Raw genomic sequence first — 24,923 nt, forward strand, 5'->3', positions numbered from 1 at the left:
TTTACACTTTGGTTGAAGTCATTAAAACTCATCCAAGACCTCAGAAAATTGTGGACCGCCACAAGTCTGGTTCATCCTTGGGAGCATTTCCAAACACCTGAAGGTACGACGTGCATCTGTACAAACAATATTACACAAATATAAACACCATGGAACCACGCAGCCATAATACCGCTCAGGAAGGAGGCATATTCTATGGAGCCAAATCAATCTCATTAATAATTCATGCACAAAAACACACACACACAAATCCGAGGGGATTCACACGTGAATGACGATTTGCACATTCAGATTCATGGATACACTCGTACATTTTAAACATTCGAAACTTTTTGCGACTAGTTGTATATCTATGAAGTATGTTTTGCATTTGTAAAATGTATTTTACGTATGGATACTTTTATTTTGCGCACATGAATAGCTTTTTGTGAATATATATTTTTTTCACGCACGTGATTTTTTTTTTGTGTACGTGAATTAGGTTTCATGCATGTGAAATTGTCTACGCATGTGTGAATCATTTTTTGTGCGTGAATTATTAATGAGATTGATTTGGCTCCATATATTCTGTCTCCTAGTGATGAACATAGTTTGATACGAAAAGTGCAAATCAATTCCAGAACAACAGCAAAGGACCTTGTGAAGATGCTGGAGGAAACAGGTAGACAAGTATCTATATCCACCGTAAAACTTGTCCTATATCGACATCGCCAGTGCTCCAAAACCACCATAAAAAGCCAGACTACGGTTTGCAAGTGCACATAGGGACAAATATCTTACTTTTTTGGAGAACATACTCTGGGTCTGATGAAACAAAAAATGAGCTGTTTGGCCATAATGACCATCATTATGTTTAGAGGAAAAATAGTGAGGCTTGCAAAACGAAGAACATGTGAAGCATGTTGTGGGGGAGCTTTGCTGCAGGAGGGACTGGTGCACTTGACAAAATAGATGGCATAATGAGGAAGGAAAATGATCTGAATATATTTTAGCAACATCTCAAGACATCAGCCAGGAAGTTAAAGTTCGGTCACAAATGGGTCTTCCAAATGGACAATGACCCCATGCATACCACCAAAGTTGTGGCAAAATGGCTTAAGGACAACAAATTCAAGGTATTGGAGTGGCCATAACAAAGCCATGACCTCAATCTGATCAGAAAAACAAGAAAAGTTTAAATGTATTTGGCAAAGGTGTATGTAAACTTCTGTCTTCAACTGTATATATATATATATATATATATATATATATATATATATATATATATATATATATATATATATATATATATATGCAACTGTACACCTACTTATTTAAGCAATTATTTTTGGTGCCAGACAGGCTGGATTGAGTATTTCAGTAACTGCTGATTTTCATGTACAACAGACTCTAGAGTTTACTCAGAATGGTGCCAAAAACAAAAAACATCCAGTGAGCATCAGTTCTGCAGATGGAAACGCCTTGTTGATGAGAGAGGTCAATAGAGAATGGCCAGACTGGTTTAAGCTGAAAGAAAGGCTATGGTAACTTAGATAACCCCTCTGTACAATTGGATTGAACAGAATAGCATCTCTAAGAACAGAAAGCTGAGGCTGCAGTGAGCCTATCATCTGTGTACCTCAGCAGAAAATGAGATTCATCAGACCAGGCTATGTTTTTCCAGTCTTTAAATGTCAAGTTGTGGTGAGCCTGTGTCCACTGTAGTCTCAGCTTTCTGTTCATGGCTGACAGAAGTGGAACCCGATGTGGTCTTCTACTGTTGTAGCCCATTCGCCTCAAGTTTTGACATGTTGTGCATTTTGAGATGCTATTCTGCTCACTATAATTGTACAGAGGGGTTATCTGAGTTACCATAGCCTTTCTGTCAACTCGAACCAGCTGTTTTTGGCTGCATTCTGATCTATAGACTGTTGTGTTTGAAATTCCCAGGAGATCAGCAGTTAAAGAAATACTTAAACCAGCCCATCTGGCACCAAAAACCATGCCACGGTCGAAATCACTGACATCACATTTTTTCCCCATTCTGATGGTTTATGTGAACAATAACTGAAGCTCCGGACCTGTAGCTGCCACACAATTGGCTGATTAGATAATCGCACGAATATTTAGATGTACAGGTGTACATAATAAAGTGGTCATATACATATACTGAGTGTATGTATGTACAGTATATGTAAGGGATAATGTACAATCAGCCAGTTGTTATTTCACAATAAGGGCCCAAACATACTTCACGCAAGTATGCAAACGCAGACGCGAGTGCTTCACGGCCAACGTGTTGTCCCATTGTTCAGAATCAGAATCAGCTTTATTGCCAAGTATGCTTACACATACAAGGAATTTGTCTAGGTGACAGGAGCTTCCAGTCAACAACTATACAAACAGTACCAAAAATAGCAGCAAGACATAGGTAATTAAAAACAAAAAAGAACACAAAATAAATAATTATACATATACGTACATACACTCACCTTCATACATACCCACATACACACGTAGTGCAAATCTAATACAATCTGTTATATAAAGAACAAAAACCTGTATATTATGTACAGAGCAATGTAAGTAATGGCAGAAGTGGATAAGTTGGATAATATAAATTTAAATTTAAATTAAACTGTGTATTGCACATAATTATTGCTCAATGGGGCAATTTAATTGTTCATTAGATGGATGGCCTGAGGGAAAAAACTGTTCCTGTGTCTGACGGTTCTGGTGCTCAGTGCTCTGAAGCGCCGGCCAGAAGGCAACAGTTCAAAAAGGTAGTGGGCAGGGTGAGTGGGGTCCAGAGTGATTTTACCAGCCTTTTTCCTCACTCTGGAAGTGTATAGTTCTTGAAGGGGGGCAGGGGGCAACCAATAATCCTCTCAGCAGACCGAACTGTCCTTTGTAGTCTTCTGATGTCTGATTTCGTAGCTGTACCAAACCAGACAGTTATTGAAGTGCAGAGGACAGACTCAATGACAGCTGAGTAGAACTGTTTCAGCAGCACTGGTGGCAGGTTGAACTTCCTCAGCTGGCGAAGGAAGTACAACCTCTGCTGGCCTTTTTCACAATGGAGTCGATGTGTATCTCCCACTTGAGGTCCTGTGAGATGGTAGTGCCCAGGAACCTGAATGACTCCACTGCTGCCACAGTGCTGTTTAGAATGGTGAGGGGGGACAGTGTTGGGGTGTTCCTCCTAAAGTCCACAATCATCTCCACTGTTTTGAGCGTGTTCAGCTCCAGGTTGTTTTGACTGCACCAGACAGCCAGCCGTTCAACCTCCTTTCTATATGCAGACTCATCATCATCTCGGATGAGGCCGATGACAGTGGTGTCATCTGCAAACTTCAGGAGCTTGACAGAGGGGTCCTTGGTGGTGCAGTCATTGGTGTACAGGGAGAAGAGTAGTGGGGAGAGCACACATCCCTGGGGGCACCAGTGCTGATGGTACAGGTGGTGGAAGTGAATTTTCCCTGCCTCACAAGCTGCTGCCTGTCCGTCAGAAAGCTGGTAATCCACTGACAGGTAGAGGTGGGAACAGGGAGTTGGTTTAAATTATTCCGGAGTATATCTGGTATGATTGTGTTGAAAGCCGAGCTGAAGTCCACAAAAAGGATCCTTACTTATGTCCCCGGTCTGTCCAGATGTTGCAGGATATGATGCAAACCCATGTTGACTGCATCATCCACAGACCTGTTTGCTCGATAAGCAAATTGAAGGGGGTCCAGAAAGGGTCCAGTGATGTCTTTCAGGTGGGCCAACACCAGTCTCTCAAATGACTTCATGACCACAGATGTCAGGGCGACAGGTCTGTAGTCATTAAGTCTTGTGATTTTAGGTTTCTTAGGGACGGGGATAATGACTGAGCGTTTGAAGCAGCATGGGACTTCACACTGCTCCAGTGATCTATTGAAGATCTGAGTGAAGATGGGGGCCAGTTGGTTAGCACAGGAACGAAAGCAAGCTGGTGAGATGCCATCTGGTCCTGGAGCCTTCCTTGTCCTTTGCTTCCGAAAGACACGGCACACATCGTCCTCACAGATCTTGAGTGCAGGTAGTGTAGCAGGAGGGGGGTTGCAGGAGGTGTTAATGGTTGTGTGAAATGAAGGTCCGAGTGCATGTGGGGTGTGAAATCGGGCCTTTCAAATCTGCAGTAAAACACATTCAGTTCGTCAGCCAGTCGTTGGTCTGCCACAGGGTTGGGGGTAGGAGTCCTGTAATTAGTAAGTTGTTTCAGGCCACTCCACACTGATGCAGGGTCGTTAGCTGAAAACCTGCTTTTCAGCTTCTCAGAGTAGCTTCTTTTAGCCACTCTGATTTCCTTATTCAGTGTGTTCCTGGCCTGATTATACAAGACTCTATCCCCACCCCTGTAAGCCTCCTCTTTGGCATGACGAAGCTGTCTGAGTTTTCCTGTGAACCATGGTTTATCATTGTTGAATGACAAAAATGTCCTAGTAGGGATGCACATGCCCTCACAGAAACTGATGTATGATGTAACAGTATCTGTGAGCTCGTCCAGGTCTGTAGCTGCAGCTTCAAAAACATTCCAATCAGTGCAGTCAAAGCAGGCTTGTAGTTCCAGCTCTGCTTCAATAGTCCATCTCCTTATAGTCCTTACAACTGGCTTTGTTGATTTAAATTTCTGCCTGTAGGTCGGGAGAAGATGAACCAGACAGTGATCAGAGAGTCCCAAAGCTGCACGTGGGACAGAGCGATATGCATCCTTTAATGTTGTATAGCAGTGATCCAATATATTCCTGTCTCTGGTGGGGCATGTAATGTGCTGTCTGTATTTGGGCAGTTCGCGTGTTAGATTTGTTTTGTAAAAGTCCCCAAGAATAATAATGACTGAGTCCGGGTATTGTTGTTCTGTGTCTGAGATTTGATCAGCCAGCTGTTGCAGCGCTAAGTTCCCAGACGTGTTAGGAAGAATGTAAACACTCACCAGAATAAACGAAGAAAACTCCCGCGGCGAGTAGAACAGCTTACAGTTAATAAAGAGCGCTTCCAGATTAGGACAGCACATCCTCTTTAGTGTTGTTACATCTGTACACCAACTTTCATTGATGTAAAAGCATGTTCCACCGCCTCTCGTTTTCCCTGTTAACTCCGCGATGTGATCCGCTCTGAACAGCTGGAAGCCCGGCAGATGTAATGCGCTGTCCGGAATGGCTTCACTCAGCCAGGTTTCAGTGAAGCACAGTGCAGCAGAGTTTGAAAAGTCCTTATTAGTATGTGTGAGGAGATGTAGTTCGTCCGTTTTGTTGGGAAGAGAGTGGAGATTTGCGAGATGAATGCTCGGCAGTGCTGTTCTAATGCCGCGCTAACGGAGTTTAACCAGCACGCCAGCTCGTCTCCCTCGCCTGCGTCTCGTAGCGCATCTAAACAACACAGCAGCGCCTCCAACTAAAATGTCCAGCAAAACGTCCGAATATTAAAAAACCGGGAAAAGATTATCTGGTATGTGCTGCCGAATGTTCAGCAGTTCGTCCCTGGTAAAACTGATTGGTAAAAGATTGCTAAACACAGGACAAACTAACAAAAACAACAAAAGAATTGAAGAGCTCCACACCGAGGCGGCCATCTGCGGCGCCATGTTGTATGAAAATCTGTTCATACATTATGTGCACTTTTGCTTTGCTCTGGATGTTACAAACCTCAGACCACAAGAGGGCAAAATATCTTTAGGCGCTACGAAACCGGATGTGGTGGAGTTAACATGTCGACAGTTGAGGAGTGTGTGCTTTTGTATTTAATGAAAAGACAACAGAAAAATATATTTTTATAATCTATGTTGTTCAGCAAGACTCTCCTCAAATTGCTGCTCCACCATGACAGTTGTTGATTAAAAAAAGAAAATCTGCTCAACAACACTGAGAATACAGCGCGTACTTGCGTTAGGTTATGAATTGCGCTCTGACACATTTCACAACACAACGAGTTTGCGTAGCAAGATGTGTCTGCGTTTGCGTACTTGCGTGAAGTATGTTTGGGCCTTAAACCCCGACAGGGTGATCAGAAAGGTCTTGTATTACTTGGGGTTAAACTTGGGGTTTATTTTGCGATAACAGGCTGACCCGCTTGTCACATGGCTTCTAATCAAATAAATAAATACATGGACATATAATATTGATTTCCATTGAAATTAGGTAATCTGAGTAGAAAAAAGAAACTTTCAGAATGCTTCAGAGTTCAGTTGGTGTCTGACTGATCATTATTTACCTTATTACAATGCTAGTTGCCAAATAAACTAATAAATGTATATGAAACATTGATTTGAGTTTAAATTATTTCATTAGCTAAATTGTTACGACATTAACGATGGCTTGCATTTTCTGGATGAGCACACTGATACGTGTATATATATATATATATATATATATATATATATATATATATATATATATATATAATTGTACATTTACAGTTGATTAGATTTTGCCTTTTTGATTTTGATTGTTCCACTGTTTTTTTCCTTTTTCTTTGTGCCATGAAAAAAGTGGCTGCTTAACCTAGCCTACCTAGCCTAACTCCTTACAGTGTCAACCACAAAATCAAAAACTGTGATGATGTCTATAGTGCCATTATTGGATTTGATCATTGTTCTGTTTGTTCTGTGTTGTGACGTCCTTCTGTGCTTTTGTGTCTAGCCAGTTAAAGTCTGGGAGCTAAAAACAGCAGCAGCTAGCTGGTGTCACTGCTAGATCGCACAGTGGGTGGTTAACTGTCTAAAAAGGATCTGTGACAGCCGGAACTATTGCCATGGTTAAGAGCATTTGTTATGTAATAAAAATCATTCCATGGAACATTCTTCTTGTTTTTCACACTCCAGAATGGAACATTATGGATTCTGTCTAACGGAACTGAATGACTTTTGACCTCTTCTTACCCTGATCTCACTTTGGCAATGTTTACAAATTTAAATCATGACAACAGTTTCATTACCTATCCATAAAACAAAAGGATAATTGATTTGCTGGTTGAAGTGTGAGCATAGTTAATATTTTAGATGAAAAGACTGATATAATGTTATAAAGCAATTATGTATAAAAAATATATTTGAAAAATTAAATGCATGGAAATGATTTGTCAAAATCTTTGTGTGACTGCAAAGTGTTTAATGGTGCTAAAGTTTAGTGCTTTTATTTTTCTGTGTTTGATTGCTGTGGATGAGTAGAAGGTGTTCTGTTGTTAGTCAAAAACCTTGGATGAACCAAGACCATTGTGTCCTTTATCATACCACTTCACTCCAAGTTGCTTTAGGGAGATTGCCCCTGGAATGAGTGCAATGTAAGTTCCTTTGGATCTTATACAGACTAAATCTCTTCTGAAGAGATATATTCACAGTGTGTTAGAGTTAATCAAGGAGGAGGAGTTAGCACAGTTTCTTATCACTGTGTTAAGGGATGGTGTGATCTTTAACCAAAACTCTTTTCAATTACAGTTTCTTAAATTTAGTGTTGGGTTCGAGTCAACCTTAGTTAAGTCGGAGTCAAGTTCGAGTGTTTAAACTATTGAGTCTGAGTTGAGTCAGAGTCCAAAAGGGGCCGAGTCGGACTCAAGACCAAGTCCCTATAAGGCCAAGTCTGAGTCCAGTCCCAATGAATCTGTTCATGAATCTGAATTAAAATTGTAACTGTAAACTCCACATCAATATTTTAAGCTTATTTTAAACTTCACAACTAGAAAAAACTGTTTGTCAATATAAATGTAACAAAAAACATGTTGCATTTCATATATACATTTTATGATTAGTATCCTGCTGAACAGACTTAGAAGTGGTTTCAGAAAGAAAGTATATGCATGCTTTAAGTGTATGAAGACAAAACTGTCCTTCTACACACTTCTTATTGTGTTCTGTTGACTTTTTTAATTATTTGTTGCTTTTCCCACTCCACTCAAACATAGACTAAAGAAAGTGAAAGCTGCTTTAGTCATTACAACCAAGGTTATTATGTTTAGAATTTTAATAGATTTTTTATTTCTACTTCATTTTCAATTTGTCAATTTAATTTAATTTTGTTTTATTTAAAATTATCTATCTAAAGAAATAATAGTATGAATCGTTTTTCTCTATCTGCCGACTGATTTAGGAAAATACAGTGCATACAAATGAGTCAACACAGTTGTAATTAGCACTCGCTAATAAAGTTACATCTCACAATTTGACTGCAAATGCTACATCCTAAAACACAGCCCACTGATAATATTAGGGCCATGTCGTCATGGACATGAGTTTCTAGCTAATTTGTGGGAAACCACACACTGTTCTGCGTGCTGCTCGTGTACATAAATCCCTGATGCATCTGCAAAATAATAATTGAAATTTGCTTTTCAGTCTGAAATCTTTAAATACCAACCAAAGGAAATTTCATTGAGCCCTTCTTTAACTGCAAAAACATGGAGAATAATAATTCTGAGTCATAAATTTAACAGAATTGTCCTTCAAAAGTGTCAGAGATATAGGCTGAAAAAGATGTTAAGTTACCCAGTGGTTTACAATAAAAATAAAATACAATTTCAAATAATACATTTATTTTAAGTCTGTAAATACATTATAAACAAAACATTTCACTGCCCAAAATATCCCAATATATTATTGTGCATGGTTGACTGTTGTGAATGGTGGACAAATGCTGTAAAATAATGTATTTTAAGTAGCTACCATCAATGCTTTGAAAATAGTCAATCAATAATAAAGAGGTGCTGTTTTATTTGTTTAGAGTTGCTGTCTGCTTTAGCAGAAGCTTTTCCATCAAGCTATTGTGGACCAGTTCAAGCTGACAACACTGCATGGACCATAAGAGACTATAGAAGCCTGCATGTGTAGATACATTACGCCTAAAAAGACTTAATATCTAATATTAATATTTATGTATTATTATGTATATATTATTTCTATATGCTTTTTTTAGTAAACTGAGAGACATGATGTGGGTGACTTGACTCAATGAAGTTCTTGATTTGAAGATTCTAACCACGATGAAAACGCAATGCAAGCACCGTCTTGGCTGCACAAACACCACATGCAATTTTACCAGTTTTCAGGTTCTGTGTCATGTGAAACTGCTTGTTTAGTTTCTATTACATTGTATACATACCCATCTTTATGTTTTTGTCATGCCAGCCACCTCGGTAGTCAATGTTATACAGTAGTCTCTGTAGTAACATTCAAGTGTATTGGTCGACTGATGTGTGTGCCTGAGCGCGTGCGTATGTGTGTGTGCGCGTGTGTTTGCTTAAACAGTGAAACAACTCTGGCTATATCTAGGACTTCAGGGGCTAATACAGCTGCATGCAGACAGAGATGTGTTAATTAATTTCTGTTTTGTTATATAGTTTTAAATTTTTTTCATTGCATCACAAATGTCATTGGCTCAGCTGGACTCCAGTGTCTCAAAGGCTCGAGGCTGAGTCAAGTCTGAGTTAAAATGCATCCGAGTCAAAGTCCAATAAAATTTTAATTGTGACTCAGACTCGAGTCTGAGTCCAAACTCGAGTACCCCAACTATACTTAACTGAACATGATCCAACGAGACATAGGATAGATAGACTAATAGAAAAGTAAAAGTGTAGTTCAACTATTGAGGGGTATATGAGAGTTTGAAATTAGGGACGGTGTCAAATACTGAATTTATTATTAGATTATTTGTTTAACAATCAAAATATTTCACATCAAAATTCAGTAACAAATGTTTAATGTTAAAAAGGAGCCTAATTTTTAATTTTGTACCTGTTTTTTTTACATTGGTACCTTGTGGTCCAATTTATTAGACTGCAATTTAATCTATAGACAGTGCATTCATTGCGTGAGATTTTTCAAAAGCAGTGGTCAGAGACATCCATCTGATGCATACAACTGTATTGGACAACAATGAAAAATAGCACAAAGTTCTGAGTTGATTTGTCAGTCGAGTACTTGAGGAGACAAAATAACAAATATGCCTATCCCTTTTTGAAAGATTCATTAAAATGGTCCAAAAGGGAGGATGTCTCCCTTTAATATTTAACCCGGTGCCTGTCTAAGCAGCACTTAAACTGTCACCTCGAGGGATAGAGAGACCGATGGGATAGGCTCACATTGCATCAATTCTGTGAATAATTCACACTTACTCGTGTGTGTGTGTGTGTGTGTGTGTGTGTGTGCGTGCGTGCTTGCGTGCGTGCGTGCGTGTGTGTGTGTTCAAATCGCTTAAAAAATATACTTAATGATGTTTCATTGAAAATGTAAAACTGCAGAAAGTTTTTTTGTGAGGGTTAGGTTTAGGGGTAGGGTGAGGTTTAGGGGATATAATCTATAGTTTGTACAGTATAAAAGTAATTATGTCTATGGAGAGTCCTCATAATGATAGCTGCACCAACATGAGTGAGTGTATGTGTGTGCGTGCTTGCGCGTGTGCGTGCTTGCGTGTGTGTGTGCACGTGTGCGTGTGGGCTTATGGCCATATCCACACTCACACAAGGCTGTGTTTGTCTGTGATATAGTCATTCAGTGATCAGAAGAAATCAGCACTAGTTCAACTGTCTGGAACCCAACCTGATACATATGGCCACATAGAGCACAACTTGTAGTCTTCCAAGTAATATTATGTTCTTTTATCTATGGTTGGTGTTTTTGATTGATGAAGGAAAGTGGTCAAGTCAAACTCTTTGCACTCTCTCTGACTAATCTCTGGTTAGATGTCTTTTTAAAAAAGCTTTAATTTATCTTTAATTTAGAGCTGTGATTGATTAACTGGTTCTAGATCAGTTAAAAAATAACCTGCTTAAAAATACAAAGCACAGATTAATGCACTACCAGTCCCAAAAAAACGTTTGGACACACTTGATTTCAGCCTGTTTCTGTCTAAGTTTCAGTGTTCTTCAATATACTATCAAATAATAATGCATTTGTATTTATTGCCTTTTTCACAAAACTTAAATTAAGCTCCCTTAACACGACTATTGTAATAAAGAATACATTCTGTTCTGTTAGTAACCACATTTGATTGTCTCCTCTAGGCTTTTGGATTGTGATTAAATCTAGTTTGTAAGGACTTTTCTTTCTTAAAATTGTTTAATGGATAAATCTCTTCCTCTCTTTCTATCTCTGCAGTTTCTCCTGAAGCTCTGGGGTTCCTTTCTGGCATTGGGGTGTTCATCTTTCTTGTGATTGTACTCTTTCTTTACCTCAACAACAAATTGTCCCTTGAGAGTGCTAACCAACTGCCAAGCCTTAACCAATACAGAAAAAGCACAGAGCAACCAGGTTTGTGTGTGTTTCTCTGCATTTGTATGTGTATATAATAGACATGAAAAGGAAGTTCTGGAGGTTTGTTGTGTAACCACTGTGTGATTCATATTAGTGGCTCTGAAGTGAATATTGATTATTTCCTGGATAATCAGTAGAGGGTTAATGATGAACAGAAACTGAAATGCCGGATGTTTTGTATGGATTAGCAGCCCGTCTGTAAACGTTTCATCGAGTTAGATGGAGCGGTGTGTTATTTATGCCTGTTGAACTCTTATGCTGGTATTTTTAGCACAACACCAGTCATTCATAGAAATTCAACAAGACATAATGCCTTCATTATGATTACAATAACTGAGAGCAAATGTTGGCGTTTAAGATGCCAAGAGGTAATTATCTGCTATGCTTATGATCAGAAACTGAGAATTACTAACAAGGCCTAATTAGCACTGCTTAGGCCTCGGAGATGTCATTTGATAGCGAGGTAGAATTCTGGGAGAGGACACACTGCTTTCAGTTTGTCCACGGATGGACTATCAATATACCTTATTCACGGTAACGTAGGGCTGGGCGATAAAACAGCACTTCGGGAGAGAGAGAAACACATACAGGAGCTGCGTGTGGCTCTCTCTCTCTCTACCAAACTGCCGCATCCGGTTTGTGCGCACTCACGGTCCGGCCCCGCCCTCCTCCTCGTCACACACTTGTATCATATATTGTGCTTCTATACCTCAGATTATGCAAAAAAAAAACTTTTTGCATGGCTTGTATAGCTAATACTTATGGGTGTTCTAGAGTTGATTGACAGATGATGCCTTTATCTCAAAGGTGATTGGCCCATTTATCTGTATGGCGGGACTTGCTTTCTACATATTTTTACAGTTGGGTGCTCAAATTTCTCCCATTCATTTTAATAAAAGTTAATACTAAATACTCCATGGTTATAAACGATGAAGCCGTTCAATAAAGCTGTCTGCGCGACCTAGGACAAGGTAAGTATTTATTTTTTAATGATTAAAATACTTGTCTCTTTCTTCTGGAAAAAAAAAGCATCTGCTAAAATAATAAATGTGCATTAAAATGAGTTGCAGAGCTTAGTAATCACATTAAAGTCACTATGATAGAAGTGACTCGCGCTGTTTTTTGAAAGAGGGAGTGTTTTACTCCGAGGTAATCATCCCTATGCACTTCAAAGACTTTAACATTCACTGAGAGACCTTTGAGAGGTTAAAAGGTGTGGGGCTTAAAACTAAGGGTAATTTGAAACTCACTTATGAAATCATTTTTATTGGGAATTCAGTGTAAAGCGATCTTATAGCATGCCTATCATTATTGTTCTCCCTTCAAAGTGCCATTTGAGGGTGATTTATCCTGTTTGGAATGCACAACTAGCAGGAAATGTTCAAGGAACAAAAAAACCCATCACTTCCTTAAACCGTCTTGAAATGGTCCAGTACCGCTGCTCCCTTTAAGCAGACTATGCAGTCTGCGTAGGGCACCAACTCACTAGGGGGAAACCATCTTACCCTAGGAGGGCCCCAGAAAGACCACCGGCTGCCCTTACTCACACGTTATACGTTATTCAAGGACCCGAAAGCAGTTGCGGAACACAGATGATCACTTCGCTCTCATATCAAGCGAACATGTCACTGGCTAGTTATCAGATCAATAGTATGTGTGATGTGTGGTGGAGTGGCATCTGCAAATGAATGAAACTAGATCATGTAACAACCCTGTGAGAAAATTTGGGCATTCTGTATATCCAAATACTCTTACACACTCTCAGGATCAAATGTCCACAGTATCGGTATACATGAACACACACACAAACACGCACAATAAAACTGGCTTAAATAAACTCAATTAACCACACACATCTGTAAACACAGATATGTTTTGTTCAAAACATGAAGCACTCAATCACACCCACACACTTATGCTGTTGACAGGAGCACGTATGCCCCCACACACATCCTGCAGACAAGTCCTAGAGCCAGGCATCACTGGCTGCACACACACAGAGCTTTACATAACTCTGCAGAGCATCAGAATCGATTCCCTAATCAGAGTGACATTTACTGTCTAAGTTAGTTTGAACTTATTTGACATGGTGAGTCTAGGTGATAATGTATAATAAACATGATTGTATGATTAACATGAAATTATATTAAATATTGTATTAGTAGTATGTACATTTCTGTATGTTGTATCAATGGTGAGTTTGATTGTACAATGCCAGCAGGAAAGAGAGGAGAAATTATTTAGTTTTTTGACATCAAAGATGTCAAACTCTATAGTATTTTGGCATCAACTGTCACTATGTAGAAGCTAGCCAAATCAATCAGATGCCAACTGTAACATGACTGGTCATTGTAGGAATGAGGAAGCATGGTTCAGGTAACGTCACACTCTATTATTAACTCAAAATAAACACTCTATAAGGCTTGTAAACACTCTAATGCGTGGTATAGCTGTGTAGCTATGTTGACCGTCAATCACTTTCACTTGATCAAAGGCGTGCCACATGGTCTTGTCTTGCGACTGCTCCAGAGGGAAATCCCCAGCAGGGAATCCTCTAAGGGCTGGGGAAGCCGAGACGTCCCCCTCCCTTACGTCATCCTGACATGGAGCTGATGAAGACAGCCCTGGCTCCACCTCCCCTGCCAGTGAGTCACACACCACACACCAATATGCTTTGTCGCAGGACCAATCCACACACATTCCCCTCAATTAAATGCCGGCCAGTTCGTTCCCAAAATGAGTGAATGGTGAGGGAGGAATAAATGAATCGCAGCCTCAATACTATATTTTTGTATCCAAAATTGAATAGTGACTGTCACTATAGGATAACTTTGAATATCCCAGTGCACACACCTCACCTTCACCTTCTGCCCCATTCCCAAAGCCTCATCTTGAACCAAACATTGGTGGATAGTGGTTTGATTACAACCTGTACTGCTCCAGTACCACCAGATCGATGACTCCCTAAGTGTCGTGCTTCTCCGCCAGCAGCCACTTCCGGCAGGCATCGTGGAGCTGTTGGGCAAACACAGGTGGCCGTACTCGCTCAGCATCAATGAGCGGCTGTGCTGTCTTTGTTGCTCTGGGCTGCGGCCTACCCGTTGAACCGAGGTTCGCTGCAAGCAGGTGTTGGGCCACAAGCTGGGCTTCCCTGGATTACAGCGGCAGGAGGTGAGCCATCCACTATGATTTCCATATCCAGAGCTCCACCATTCTCTCAAACAAGTCAAGGAAAACCTCTGGTTCATTTTGTAGGCCCATTTTCATCAGGGTAAGCAGGGGCATGGAAAGGGGTTGGGTCCGGGGTCACGGCCGAGCCTTGCTACTGGTGTATGAAACTCCAGAGCACCTGCCGGTCCTCTGCTTAAGCCCGCTCAAGCAGGGCTTTGGACTTGATAACTTCGGCCAGCTGTGGGGACTCCATGACAGCATATTATCTTCCTCAAGGTTCCTGGGTTTCAGCACCACTGTAACACGACTGGTCATTGCACTAAAATAATACAGGCAATTGCATTTATACTGACAGATATTACACAAATATACTATGATTATTTGTGAGATTTCATTGCAAAATAACCCAAAAAACGGCACAGCAAATTCTGTAATTTTGGGCCGCAATAATTAGGAAAAAGTGCATCAAAATCCTGGTACGACTGTCTGTAGTCATATATTAAAGTGTCTGTGCTCCGCGTCTGATTGGTCAGTTGAGGGTAACATTAGACTGGTAGTTTTTATGTCTCTGAAGTCCTGTGGAGATGCTGGCTATGATTCTTCATTTAGTGCATCAGTTCAAAAAGTAGATGTGAGGTCACGCAGGGGGCAAAAGAGGGGGCACCTTCTTCTGCACTATAAGGGTGCATTCAACCCTGTACACCCTGCCAGAAAGGACTTCCTAACTGTGATGCTCTATCTAATAAAAAACTGTTGTGCCCTCTGTCAGCGGAACATTTAGTTATGTTCTCTGCCAATAGTACCAGATTCCAGTAGAGTAAATATGCTGCAAGCATCCAAGAGAATTCTGAACCTGCAGTCTTTCCCATAGTTTGCTGAGCCATCTGTTGCATTTATTACAGCCACATAGAAAATCTTATAACGATCATTATATATAATTACAATTGTAACACACACATCTGAATGTGCTCAGAGGCAAACTGGCTCATTCCTGATTTACACTGTGTGGTTTTGGCAAAGAATAAATTACAGTCATGGGTAGATTTGGCCTTTTTGACTTACCTCACCTGTGTAGCTGTGGTTTGAGTCAAAGCATGCTGGGATATCTAAGCTCCTATGAGAATTCTGTGTACTGTAATTTAGCTGATTTATGGCTTATGGGTTTACAGTTTTTGAAATTGTGTATTATTAAAGGTATTATTTTTAATATTATTTTCAACATTCTCAGATGACAATTTTTTCTTCTGCAGGATAGTTCCTAAAGTAAATGTACATTGTTTTAAATTAGTTTTAGATATTTTTATTGGAAAACAAGCCAAAACAAATCATAAACTTATTTTGTTGCAGTGTATAATGGGGTGAAGACTACATCTCTCACCTTTCTGTTAACTTCAGTCCATCTTTAACTCACAAAAAACAAACTCTCTCTTATTAATAAAGCTGCATATAGCCAATTTTCTTCACCATAAGAAATGTGCAGTGACATATATTATGATTCAATAAGTTCTTCCTCTCCTCAGTCAGGCGCGAGCTGCAGTGCTGCTCTCACATCATTAGAGTTTAATGTGATCTCATATTACGTTAAATGAGATCAAATGATTATTCGACAATGGACATTTTTGGTGACAATTTTTTATTGTCGACATTGTCAATAACATTGACTAATCGTTTCAACCCAACATATCTGGCAATTCTCACACAACTTACAGTCTAGCTGAGCGCAAATAAGCTCAATGGGTTTAAGATCCATAGCACTCTTTTCCAATTATCTGTTGTCCGATGATTTGATATTCAATGTCTGTGTTTCTTTGCCCTCACAAATTGTTTTTTTTTTTTCTGTTTCAAAAGTGTCTTTTTCTTTGCAATTCTTCCCATAAGGCCTGCACCCCTGAGTCTTCTCTTTACTGTTGTACATGAAACTGGTGTTGAGCTGGTAGAATTCAATGAAGCTGTCAGCTGAGGACATGTGATGCATCTATTTCTCAAACTAGAGACTCTGATGTACTTATCCTCTTGTTCAGTTTTACATCTGGCCTTCCACATCTCTTTCTGTCCTCGTTAGGGCCAGTTGTCCTTTATCTTTGAAGACTGTAGTGTACATGAAATCTTCAGGTTTTTGGCAATTTCAAGCATAGTATAGCCTTCATTCCTCAAAACAATGATTGACCAATGAGTTTCTAGAGAACGCTGCTTCTTTTTTGCCATTTACCTAATATTGACCTTAAGACATGCCAGTCTCTTGCATACTCTGGCAACTCAAAAACAAATACAAAGACAATGTTAAGCTTAATTTAATGAACCAAATAGCTTTCAGCTGTGTTTTATATAATGGCAAGTGATTTTCTAGTACCAAATTAACAATTTAGCATGATTACTCAAGAATAAGGTATTGGAGTGATGGCTGCTGGAAATGGGGCCTGTCTAGATTTGATCAAAAATGACTTATTTAAAATAGAGATGTGTTTACATCAGTAATGTCTTGACTATAATTTGTGATCAGTTGAATGCCACTTTGGTGACTTAAAGTACCAATTTCCTTCCGAAACAGCAATATCTATACATTATTTCAAACTTTTGGCCGCCAGTGTGTTCACACAAACACAGTACAGTACATGTTTAGTAACCAACAGATTATTGCCATTAAAAATAGCTTTGAATTGTACAACAAAAACATATTAAAGCTTATTTAAGATAATTTGTTTTATTTATTTTCCATTAGTGGCAGTTAGTAAGATCAGAGCCATACTCCATAGGCTGGACATTTTTTGAGAAATCATAAACTGACCAATCAAACTGTGTGCTCCCTGATGTCACTGGCAACATGGCATTATTTAAGAGCTTCCAGCAAAGTCTACCCTCCATGTCTGCAATGTTGGAATCGGTGACAGAAAAGATCGATGACTTTGCTTATGCACTGAGCGACATCACGTACACTGTGACTGGAGAATTGGCCGAACAGGTCAACACCATCATTCACAAAGTCCAGGCCGAGGAGCTGAAGTGGATTCGTAAGAAAGAGGCAGCAGAGAAGGAAGCTGTAGCACGTCAGGCCCTAGAGAGAGATGTTTTTCAGGGTAAGGCAGAAATCCAGGCCCAGGCTGTACCTGACGTAATGAAGGGACAAGAGCCACACACTACAGGCAATGAAACTGTTTCATTACTCTCCTCTAAGACTTTCTCTACAGAAAGTGACCTCTCACAAACTCCTGACACTCTTAATGGAAACAAGTTCAAGGCACAACAACATGATGCTTTTTCATCCTCTGTTGAGGGGAAATTTGGACTTCAAAACAATGGCTCCTGTGATAAAGAAAGAACTGAGTCCACTAGACTAAAAACATCTCTTAGGAGCTCAACAGGAGGTGGTGAGAAGAAAATGTCCTCCAGCAAGCAGGAAAGACATGCTAAAGGTGAGAAGATGATGCTTTTGGCTTGTTTCCATCTCCTTTATCTGATTCTCCAAGGATGCACATGTCCTTTCATCTGTGTTGGCTCTTAAGGGTGGCGACCATATCTTCTTTTACTTAAATGTACTTGGACTGATCTGATATGCCTGGTTTCTTAATCATTTGGGACTGATGTCTCTAAGGGTCTTAACTAATGTTCCTCTTTCCCCCCTTGTTGTCTCTTTGAGAACTGGATCTCAAAGCTATTTCTGACCTTAATGCATCTCCATGTTTAATGTCTCACTGTTCTCTTTCTGTGTAAATGTGAAGGGGGTTCTGTTTTTCTTATTTAAAATAAATGACTAATGTCATGTCCTTTCTGTCTTTATTTCCAAGAATGCTCATTCGTGGTTTAGGCATTAAGAGAATGTATATTACCTGCATGTATTTTCCTCTCTGGGCCTGAGTGTGAGACTGTGTTTTGTTGTTAAGCTATATCGCACTCCAGTGGTTATACTGAGAATTGCGGGACAGTGATCTGTTCTGTGACTTTTATAGTATGTAAATGTATTATAGAAATATAATGTGCATTTACAACTTTGAGATGTATTTTACTTTCCCCTCTCTCTCTCTCTCTCTCTCTCTCTCTCTCTCTCTTAGAAAAGAGTTATGTGAATGCAGACTATCATTGTTCATCGTCTGACAGTGATGATGAAGTGATTGGACAGTACCAGGAGGCTGTGTCTCGGTCGCAGGGTCTCCGGGGTGGCTCAGCAGGAGTAAAAACACGCCACCAAAAGGGCTATGGCTGGGACACAAGACAGAAATACTGCCCCCTAGCGGCCGAGTATGATGGCTACAGCAGTGAGGCCTCAGCAGATGATGGTAAGTTTGTAAGTCATCAAAAACAGAATTTTTACAGCTAATATAGCATTAAAGGGGATTTTTCAGATGAGACTGGGGTCAGATGCAGATTTTAAAGTGTAGTCCAAAAGGGGGAAAACATTTTTTGTAATCTTTTATTTAAAGGTAAATAAAAAAAAAAAAACTGATGTCATAAATCTTTTTTTTTCCTTTAGCAAATAATAATTTACATTACTGTATCTTCATGTAATGTTTACCACAGATCAATTTAAAAAACCCATTATAAAAACACATAGAAAATTCCAGAGGGAACCCATGTCGAATTAGCCTTCTGGATTTTCTTCACGGCTGAACTGCTCTATTTTGTCTTCTATTGCACTGATGAGATTATTGGGCATAGCAAACAGAGTAGAACCTCTTTAACTGATGTACGCCCTTCATGTAACAATAGATGGCACTGCATACCTAAATGCTCTTACTGCTGAGTGAGGTTTGTATGTTTTTCATTGGAATTTTGGCTCAGCATTGAAGAACAGTCAGTAATAGACACAGTATTGAAATCTGAATGAAATATGTTTTTAATAAAACCGGCTGTGGTTTGCTCTTTCACTGGCAGCAGTAACTCTTACAGAGTGCAGAGAGTTTAGATCATAAATATATCAGATATCAAGTGAATCATGGTGGTTCTGGAAAAACAAATTTTTGCATAAGAACCCAGACCACTCTTTTTTTTTTGGAAGGCACTTTGTCTCTACATGCTAACATTAACACACACATACACAAATAGATGTAAAGAAAGGTGAGAGAACAACACTTCCTGCATAGTCAAGTAATCGGTGTGCTCCTCACTGAAAGGCACAACGTGGAATTGTCATTTAGTTTTTTTGAAGGAAGAGATCCTTTTATGCATAACTGTATTATCATTAATGATCATTAGTAATAGATGTAAACACATATATAAATTATATGTCTATGCATTCTCTATAATGGGTGCTGAAATCACTGCTGGAATCATTGCAGATGCTCTGGGATCCAGAGAACAGATAACAGAGCTTGGTGAAAGGAAAAAAAATATGAGAGAATCAAATGTGTCAAAGGGAAGCGATGCAAGAGGGAAAAAAAGGCAGAAGCTGGTGGATTTATCTTTCTGATTTCTCTCTCTGTTTCTGTGAACCACTGCCAAAAGTGAGAGAGAGAGAGAGAGAGAGAGAGAGAGAGAGAGCTGCATGCTTTTTCTCATGAGTTGTTTTCCTGGAGGCAGAGGCGATAGCCTCAGGCCATCTGTATAATATATGAGGAGCTAACACACACACATTTACACACACTTATACACATTCTTATTGCATGGATACTCACAAACCCTTAAATACGCACACATTTTGCTGCCATGCACGCATCCATGTTCTTACACACACAGCAGAGTGTTTGCTGTTAGATGTGTTCCCTTTGACTTCTTTTGTTGCCATAGTGATCACATCCTTCAACCTCACCTTTTTACTGTGTATGTCTATCGAAACATAATGAACACTTATTCTATTACCCATACCTGTGTGCAGTTACAATTCTGTCTGAATGATGCTGGTGGTTAAAACAGTTCCAGGTTTAACACTCAAGTATGAATGTTTTAGTATACACAAAACATTCTTGACCTGTAGACACAATCATACCCATCAGAGCAGCATTTATTCTTATTTTCGGAGCAGGTTCTTTGAAGTTGCACTTAGAAGTTTATGTTGTGCTTTCCAATTTGCCAATCATCTTTTACTTATACTGACACCTAGTGGTTTGAATGTAGCATCGTGGAAAAGCAAAAGTTTTCAGTTTTCGATATGCGATTGGAAAAGCGTGCTATACTATACACTGTAAGGCATGATTATTTTATTTAGGGAGTGAAATTCTGAAATAACAGCGGGGTTACCGAGATAAACTGAGTAGAATTTGCCTGTCCATGTTATCTCAACATGACTGTCCCTATGAAATGATTGTTTAAAATATAGCTACTTTTATTAGGCTACTAATATAACTGTAGTCTTCATCTCTGGTTAGTGTACATTGATTTATTTAACTCATACTTTTCAAATGGTCTAATTAATGGAATATTATTTACTTAAAATAATTAAGAGGGGGGTTACTTAAGAATTGTATAGACGTCTGAGACCACACTTTAAATCTGGGATTTTTGTCATATGAACATGGAAATAAACTTGTGATTCTGTCAAATTTAAGGCAAAGAAATGTATGTAAAATGAAGAAATATATTTACGATTTATGACACTGATGATCTTAAAGTCATAGTTCACCCAAAAATTAATTCTCTTATAATTTACTAATGTGTCATAACAGTTATCCATATAGCTGTTTTTGTAGATCACAAAAGTTAGGCAGATTGTTAGGGACTGACAGCCTCAGTAGCCATTCACTTTCATTAAATAGAGGAAAGATGAGGTTGTCATTCTGCCCTTTGTGTTCCAAGGAAGAAAGAAAATCATATGTGTTTGGAACAACATGAGGTTGAGTAAATAACATCAGAATTTTCATTTTTGGGTGAACCTCCCTTGAACTCCTTTGCACAAAAGGTCAGATGTACCTGGTTCCTCTGAGGCACAAAAGATTTGGAACATGGAATAACGTCGGTCCTCAATTATAAAGACATTCATAGAATGATCTTAAATGTGAATGTACGACGATTTGCTAAATGTTCCTCTGAATGATTTATAAAACGTCGGTACAAAGGTTTTCCTAAAAGCATTCCACTTTATAAATCACAATTCATCTTAAATACATTCGCATGTAAACGAGCGTGTAGAATCTGCCTACAGAATGCCCAGAAATATCCTAATATTGTGAGACAGATTACAATAAAAGCACATGCCTAAGTTATTCATTTGATCATTTATTCATATGGAACGTTCTTGTGTGGTTGGCAATATTTTTATTTTTTTTTAAAGTGAGTGCATCTACGGTTTTCTGACAATGTAATGAAGCCTATTCAACAGCTTCTTATATTATTTACACCTGCCTGTTATTGTAAGTCACAAAATTAATTTATTAGGGAAACATGCAGATAAATACATATTCGGTTACAGCGGATATCCAAAATGAAGCAATTACATGACACATAAATAATCTAAATATGACCACATTCTGACTGTATATCAAAATGTTCTCAGTCACTGACTCGTATTAGCATCACTAAAAGTACAAAAATCAAGTCAGCATGAGCCCATAAAAAGGTACATACATGTAATAAATAAGGTCCACATTTTTTTAGGCTTTGCAAAAACCGGTGGAATTCATGACAACTCAAGTGCATGCTGTCATTAAAGCAACAGTGTGTGTATGTGTGTGTGTGTGTGTGTGTGTGTGTGTGTGTGTGTGTGTGTGTGTGTGTGTGTGTGTGTGTGTGTGTGTGTGTGTGTGTGTGTTTATTTATGCATGTGCTGTACTTATAAGATCACTAAATCTTCCTGTTCTGACTAGTAGCATGTTACCATGGCAACAGTCACTTGGCACATTCTCATCACAGAGCATTTTAAATTCTGCATGTAGGGGAATTCAGGTATATCTGGCCAATTTTCTAGTCATCTCAATTTTGTCCCCTCATGACTTTGAGTGTCTCAGAGCCTCTACCCACATTAGAGATGTTTCCTCAGCTTTCCTTAAGTTTCCATGTCTGAAAGGATGAAACAAGCTCATTTGTTTAATATATCATTAGATGCATTCTCTCTGCTGATCTTTAATTATTTTAAGCTCTTGATGATCTTGAAGGACAGTTTAATCATTTATGAAGATGTTGGTGTAAGGAATATGTCTTAGTACACAGTGTGTAAGATTTCAGATGCACTCGATGTTGATTTATGAATGCTGGCTTGAGTTTGCCTGATGTTTCTAAGTCAAAACGCAAAGAAAAAAATACAGTTTGAAAGAGTTCTTTGACTTAAAGAGTTTGTAGAGTTTGAACATCATATAACTTACTGCATTATTAATTACAAGCCTCTTTAAGCTGCTCGTATATGGGTTGCAGGTTAATTCCCATGTTGTCTGTCTTTAAAGAGTTAGCTCACCCAAAAATAAACATTCTGTTGTAATTTACTCATGTGTTCCAAAACTGTATGACTTTCTTTTTTCTGTGGAACACAAAAGGAGATGTTAGCAGAATGTTAGGGAACGTTCCATGCAAGAAAGCATGTAGGTTTGGAACAACATGAGGGTGGGTAAATGATAACAGAATTTTCATTTATGGGTAGTTTAAAAAACACAAATTTAAGAATAACTGAGATTATAATCCTGTTCAATTTTGCCCATAACAAGAAGCTTATAGGTTACTCCAGGGGAGCAGTCACTCCAATCAATGCACAGTGTAAGCTAAATGACAGTCCAAATGGTGTCTAAATGGCAGCCTACTACAATGTAGTTCATTTTCCCTTAAATTTCTAAGATGGAGACATTTTTCAGAATAATTACATTTGACTAAATGTTTATATATTATATGTATCCCCCCTCCATCAGTAAACTGTATCCAACGGATGAGACGGACACCGCCACTGGACGAGCTGCAGCCTCCACCATATATGGACGAGAATGGTTCACCACGCATGTCATGTACGCCCTCTGACCTGGATGATGCCAAGTGTGACCTTTCCCATGGGAGCGAGAGCCCCAGACACAGCTATGGGAAATGTCCGAGTGAGGTCAGCGGACCACAGGAAACTGAGAGTTTCCTCAACAAGGGCTATGAAGAAGACGTACCCAGCGACAGCACTGCTGTACTCAGCCCAGAGGTTTGTTTGTGTTTTAGCCATCTTTGTTAATGCACCTTTTTTTTTTGAAGGGGGCACCATTGGCAATCACTATATGTGCCCAAGGTAAAATAAGACCAAAGGGGGAAAAAACTACTTTGTTATTATTTAGATGTTATATACTTTGTGTATATTTAGATAATACAGTTTTAGTCTAGGGTTTTAAGTTTTTATTTGGCTAACAAGGGCTGCAAGGGGGTTCAAACCTCAACCTAAAATATTTACTATTATATATTTAGTTTAAAATATATACTTGGCAAAATTGCAACTGAACTTGAGAGCCACTGATAACCATGCATTTTCTTTGTTTGGAAAAGAGCAGATCATATTTACGATAACTTCTTTTGTGTTACAAACAATGGAAAAAGTAATGTGGTTACGAGTAAAATAAGGATGGGTAGAATTACAGAATTTACAGTTTCAAGCAAATTATTTGTGGATGGTGTGAATCGATTGAACTGACCAAATTGACCAAAATACTTTGTTACCTATAATAATCAGGACTTAGTTATCAAAGATGTAAAACCCAATTTTTTGGTAACAGTTGCATTCAAAATACACTTGGCTTGAAAATTGGAGTGGCCACTGCCCTGCTGCTTCTGTCTTTTGCTCATCCAAAAACTTAATTCAAATGGGCATTTTGATTGGTCTTTTTTTAACACAATATGTTATTTAGGGCACTGCTATCGTATGTAATTTGCTAAAGTACTTTCATGGTTTCCATTATCTTAAAAGCACATGCACAAAACCACACAGATGCACGCACAAACTTCTTCATAATTCAACACTCATGTGCTTCAGAAACCTGCGTAATAATTTATAGGTTAATATAGGGTAATTCTGCAGCATTCTTACTCTGAGCCACTTCAGTGTAACTTTTGAACTTCAGTGTTTTATGATTTATAGCAATAAAGATTTTGGCTTTGCCATTTATCTTTGAAAATATCTTCACCCATCACTGAATATGACATGACTCGGTCTCTTATGGATTTAATAATGTTGTCGTATAAAGGTCTATATAAAGCTAAACATATTTAGCATAGGTACCGTTTCAATCTACAGCTGTGTGTCCCAAATCTGATTCTGGAGCCCTTCAAAAGCACATTTTGGGTGTCTCCCTTGTCTGACACCCATTTCAGGTCTTGAATACGTGGACCAAAAAGAGATCCAGTCTCATGGCCAGGCATACCGTAGTGTGAATGCATCAATATATATTTGCATTTTTTTTAAATTTCTTATTAATTTAATCATGAAAAAATTATTTATGTAGTCATGATCCATTTGTTTAATTTTAAAAGAGATTTTGGGACTTTCCTTTTACATGATTGTTTTTCATTATTATTTATGAGATTTTGTGTGATTGTCATTTACTGTGTTTTTGTGAGAAGCCAAAGATAAAGTTCCATAGTAATGGACTACAAAAGTATCAATAAACATATAAATATATACACAAATATATAGTTA

General features: G+C 38.7%; 1 protein-coding gene across 1 annotated transcript in view; it reads left to right on the plus strand.

Moving 5' to 3' along the window:
* Positions 1-24,923, plus strand: part of LOC127617465 (synaptotagmin-14-like) — a 50,373-nt gene that overhangs the window by 19,350 nt on the left and 6,100 nt on the right. The window contains exons 2-4 of the mRNA XM_052089437.1: positions 17,130-17,820; positions 18,457-18,681; positions 23,170-23,441. Coding sequence (XP_051945397.1) covers positions 17,232-17,820; positions 18,457-18,681; positions 23,170-23,441 — 1,086 coding nt within the window. The 5' untranslated portion in view covers positions 17,130-17,231. The remainder of the gene's footprint in view (positions 1-17,129; positions 17,821-18,456; positions 18,682-23,169; positions 23,442-24,923) is intronic.

The sequence above is a fragment of the Xyrauchen texanus genome, chromosome 24 (genome assembly GCF_025860055.1).
Source record: "Xyrauchen texanus isolate HMW12.3.18 chromosome 24, RBS_HiC_50CHRs, whole genome shotgun sequence".
NCBI classification, from domain to species: Eukaryota; Metazoa; Chordata; class Actinopteri; order Cypriniformes; family Catostomidae; genus Xyrauchen; species Xyrauchen texanus.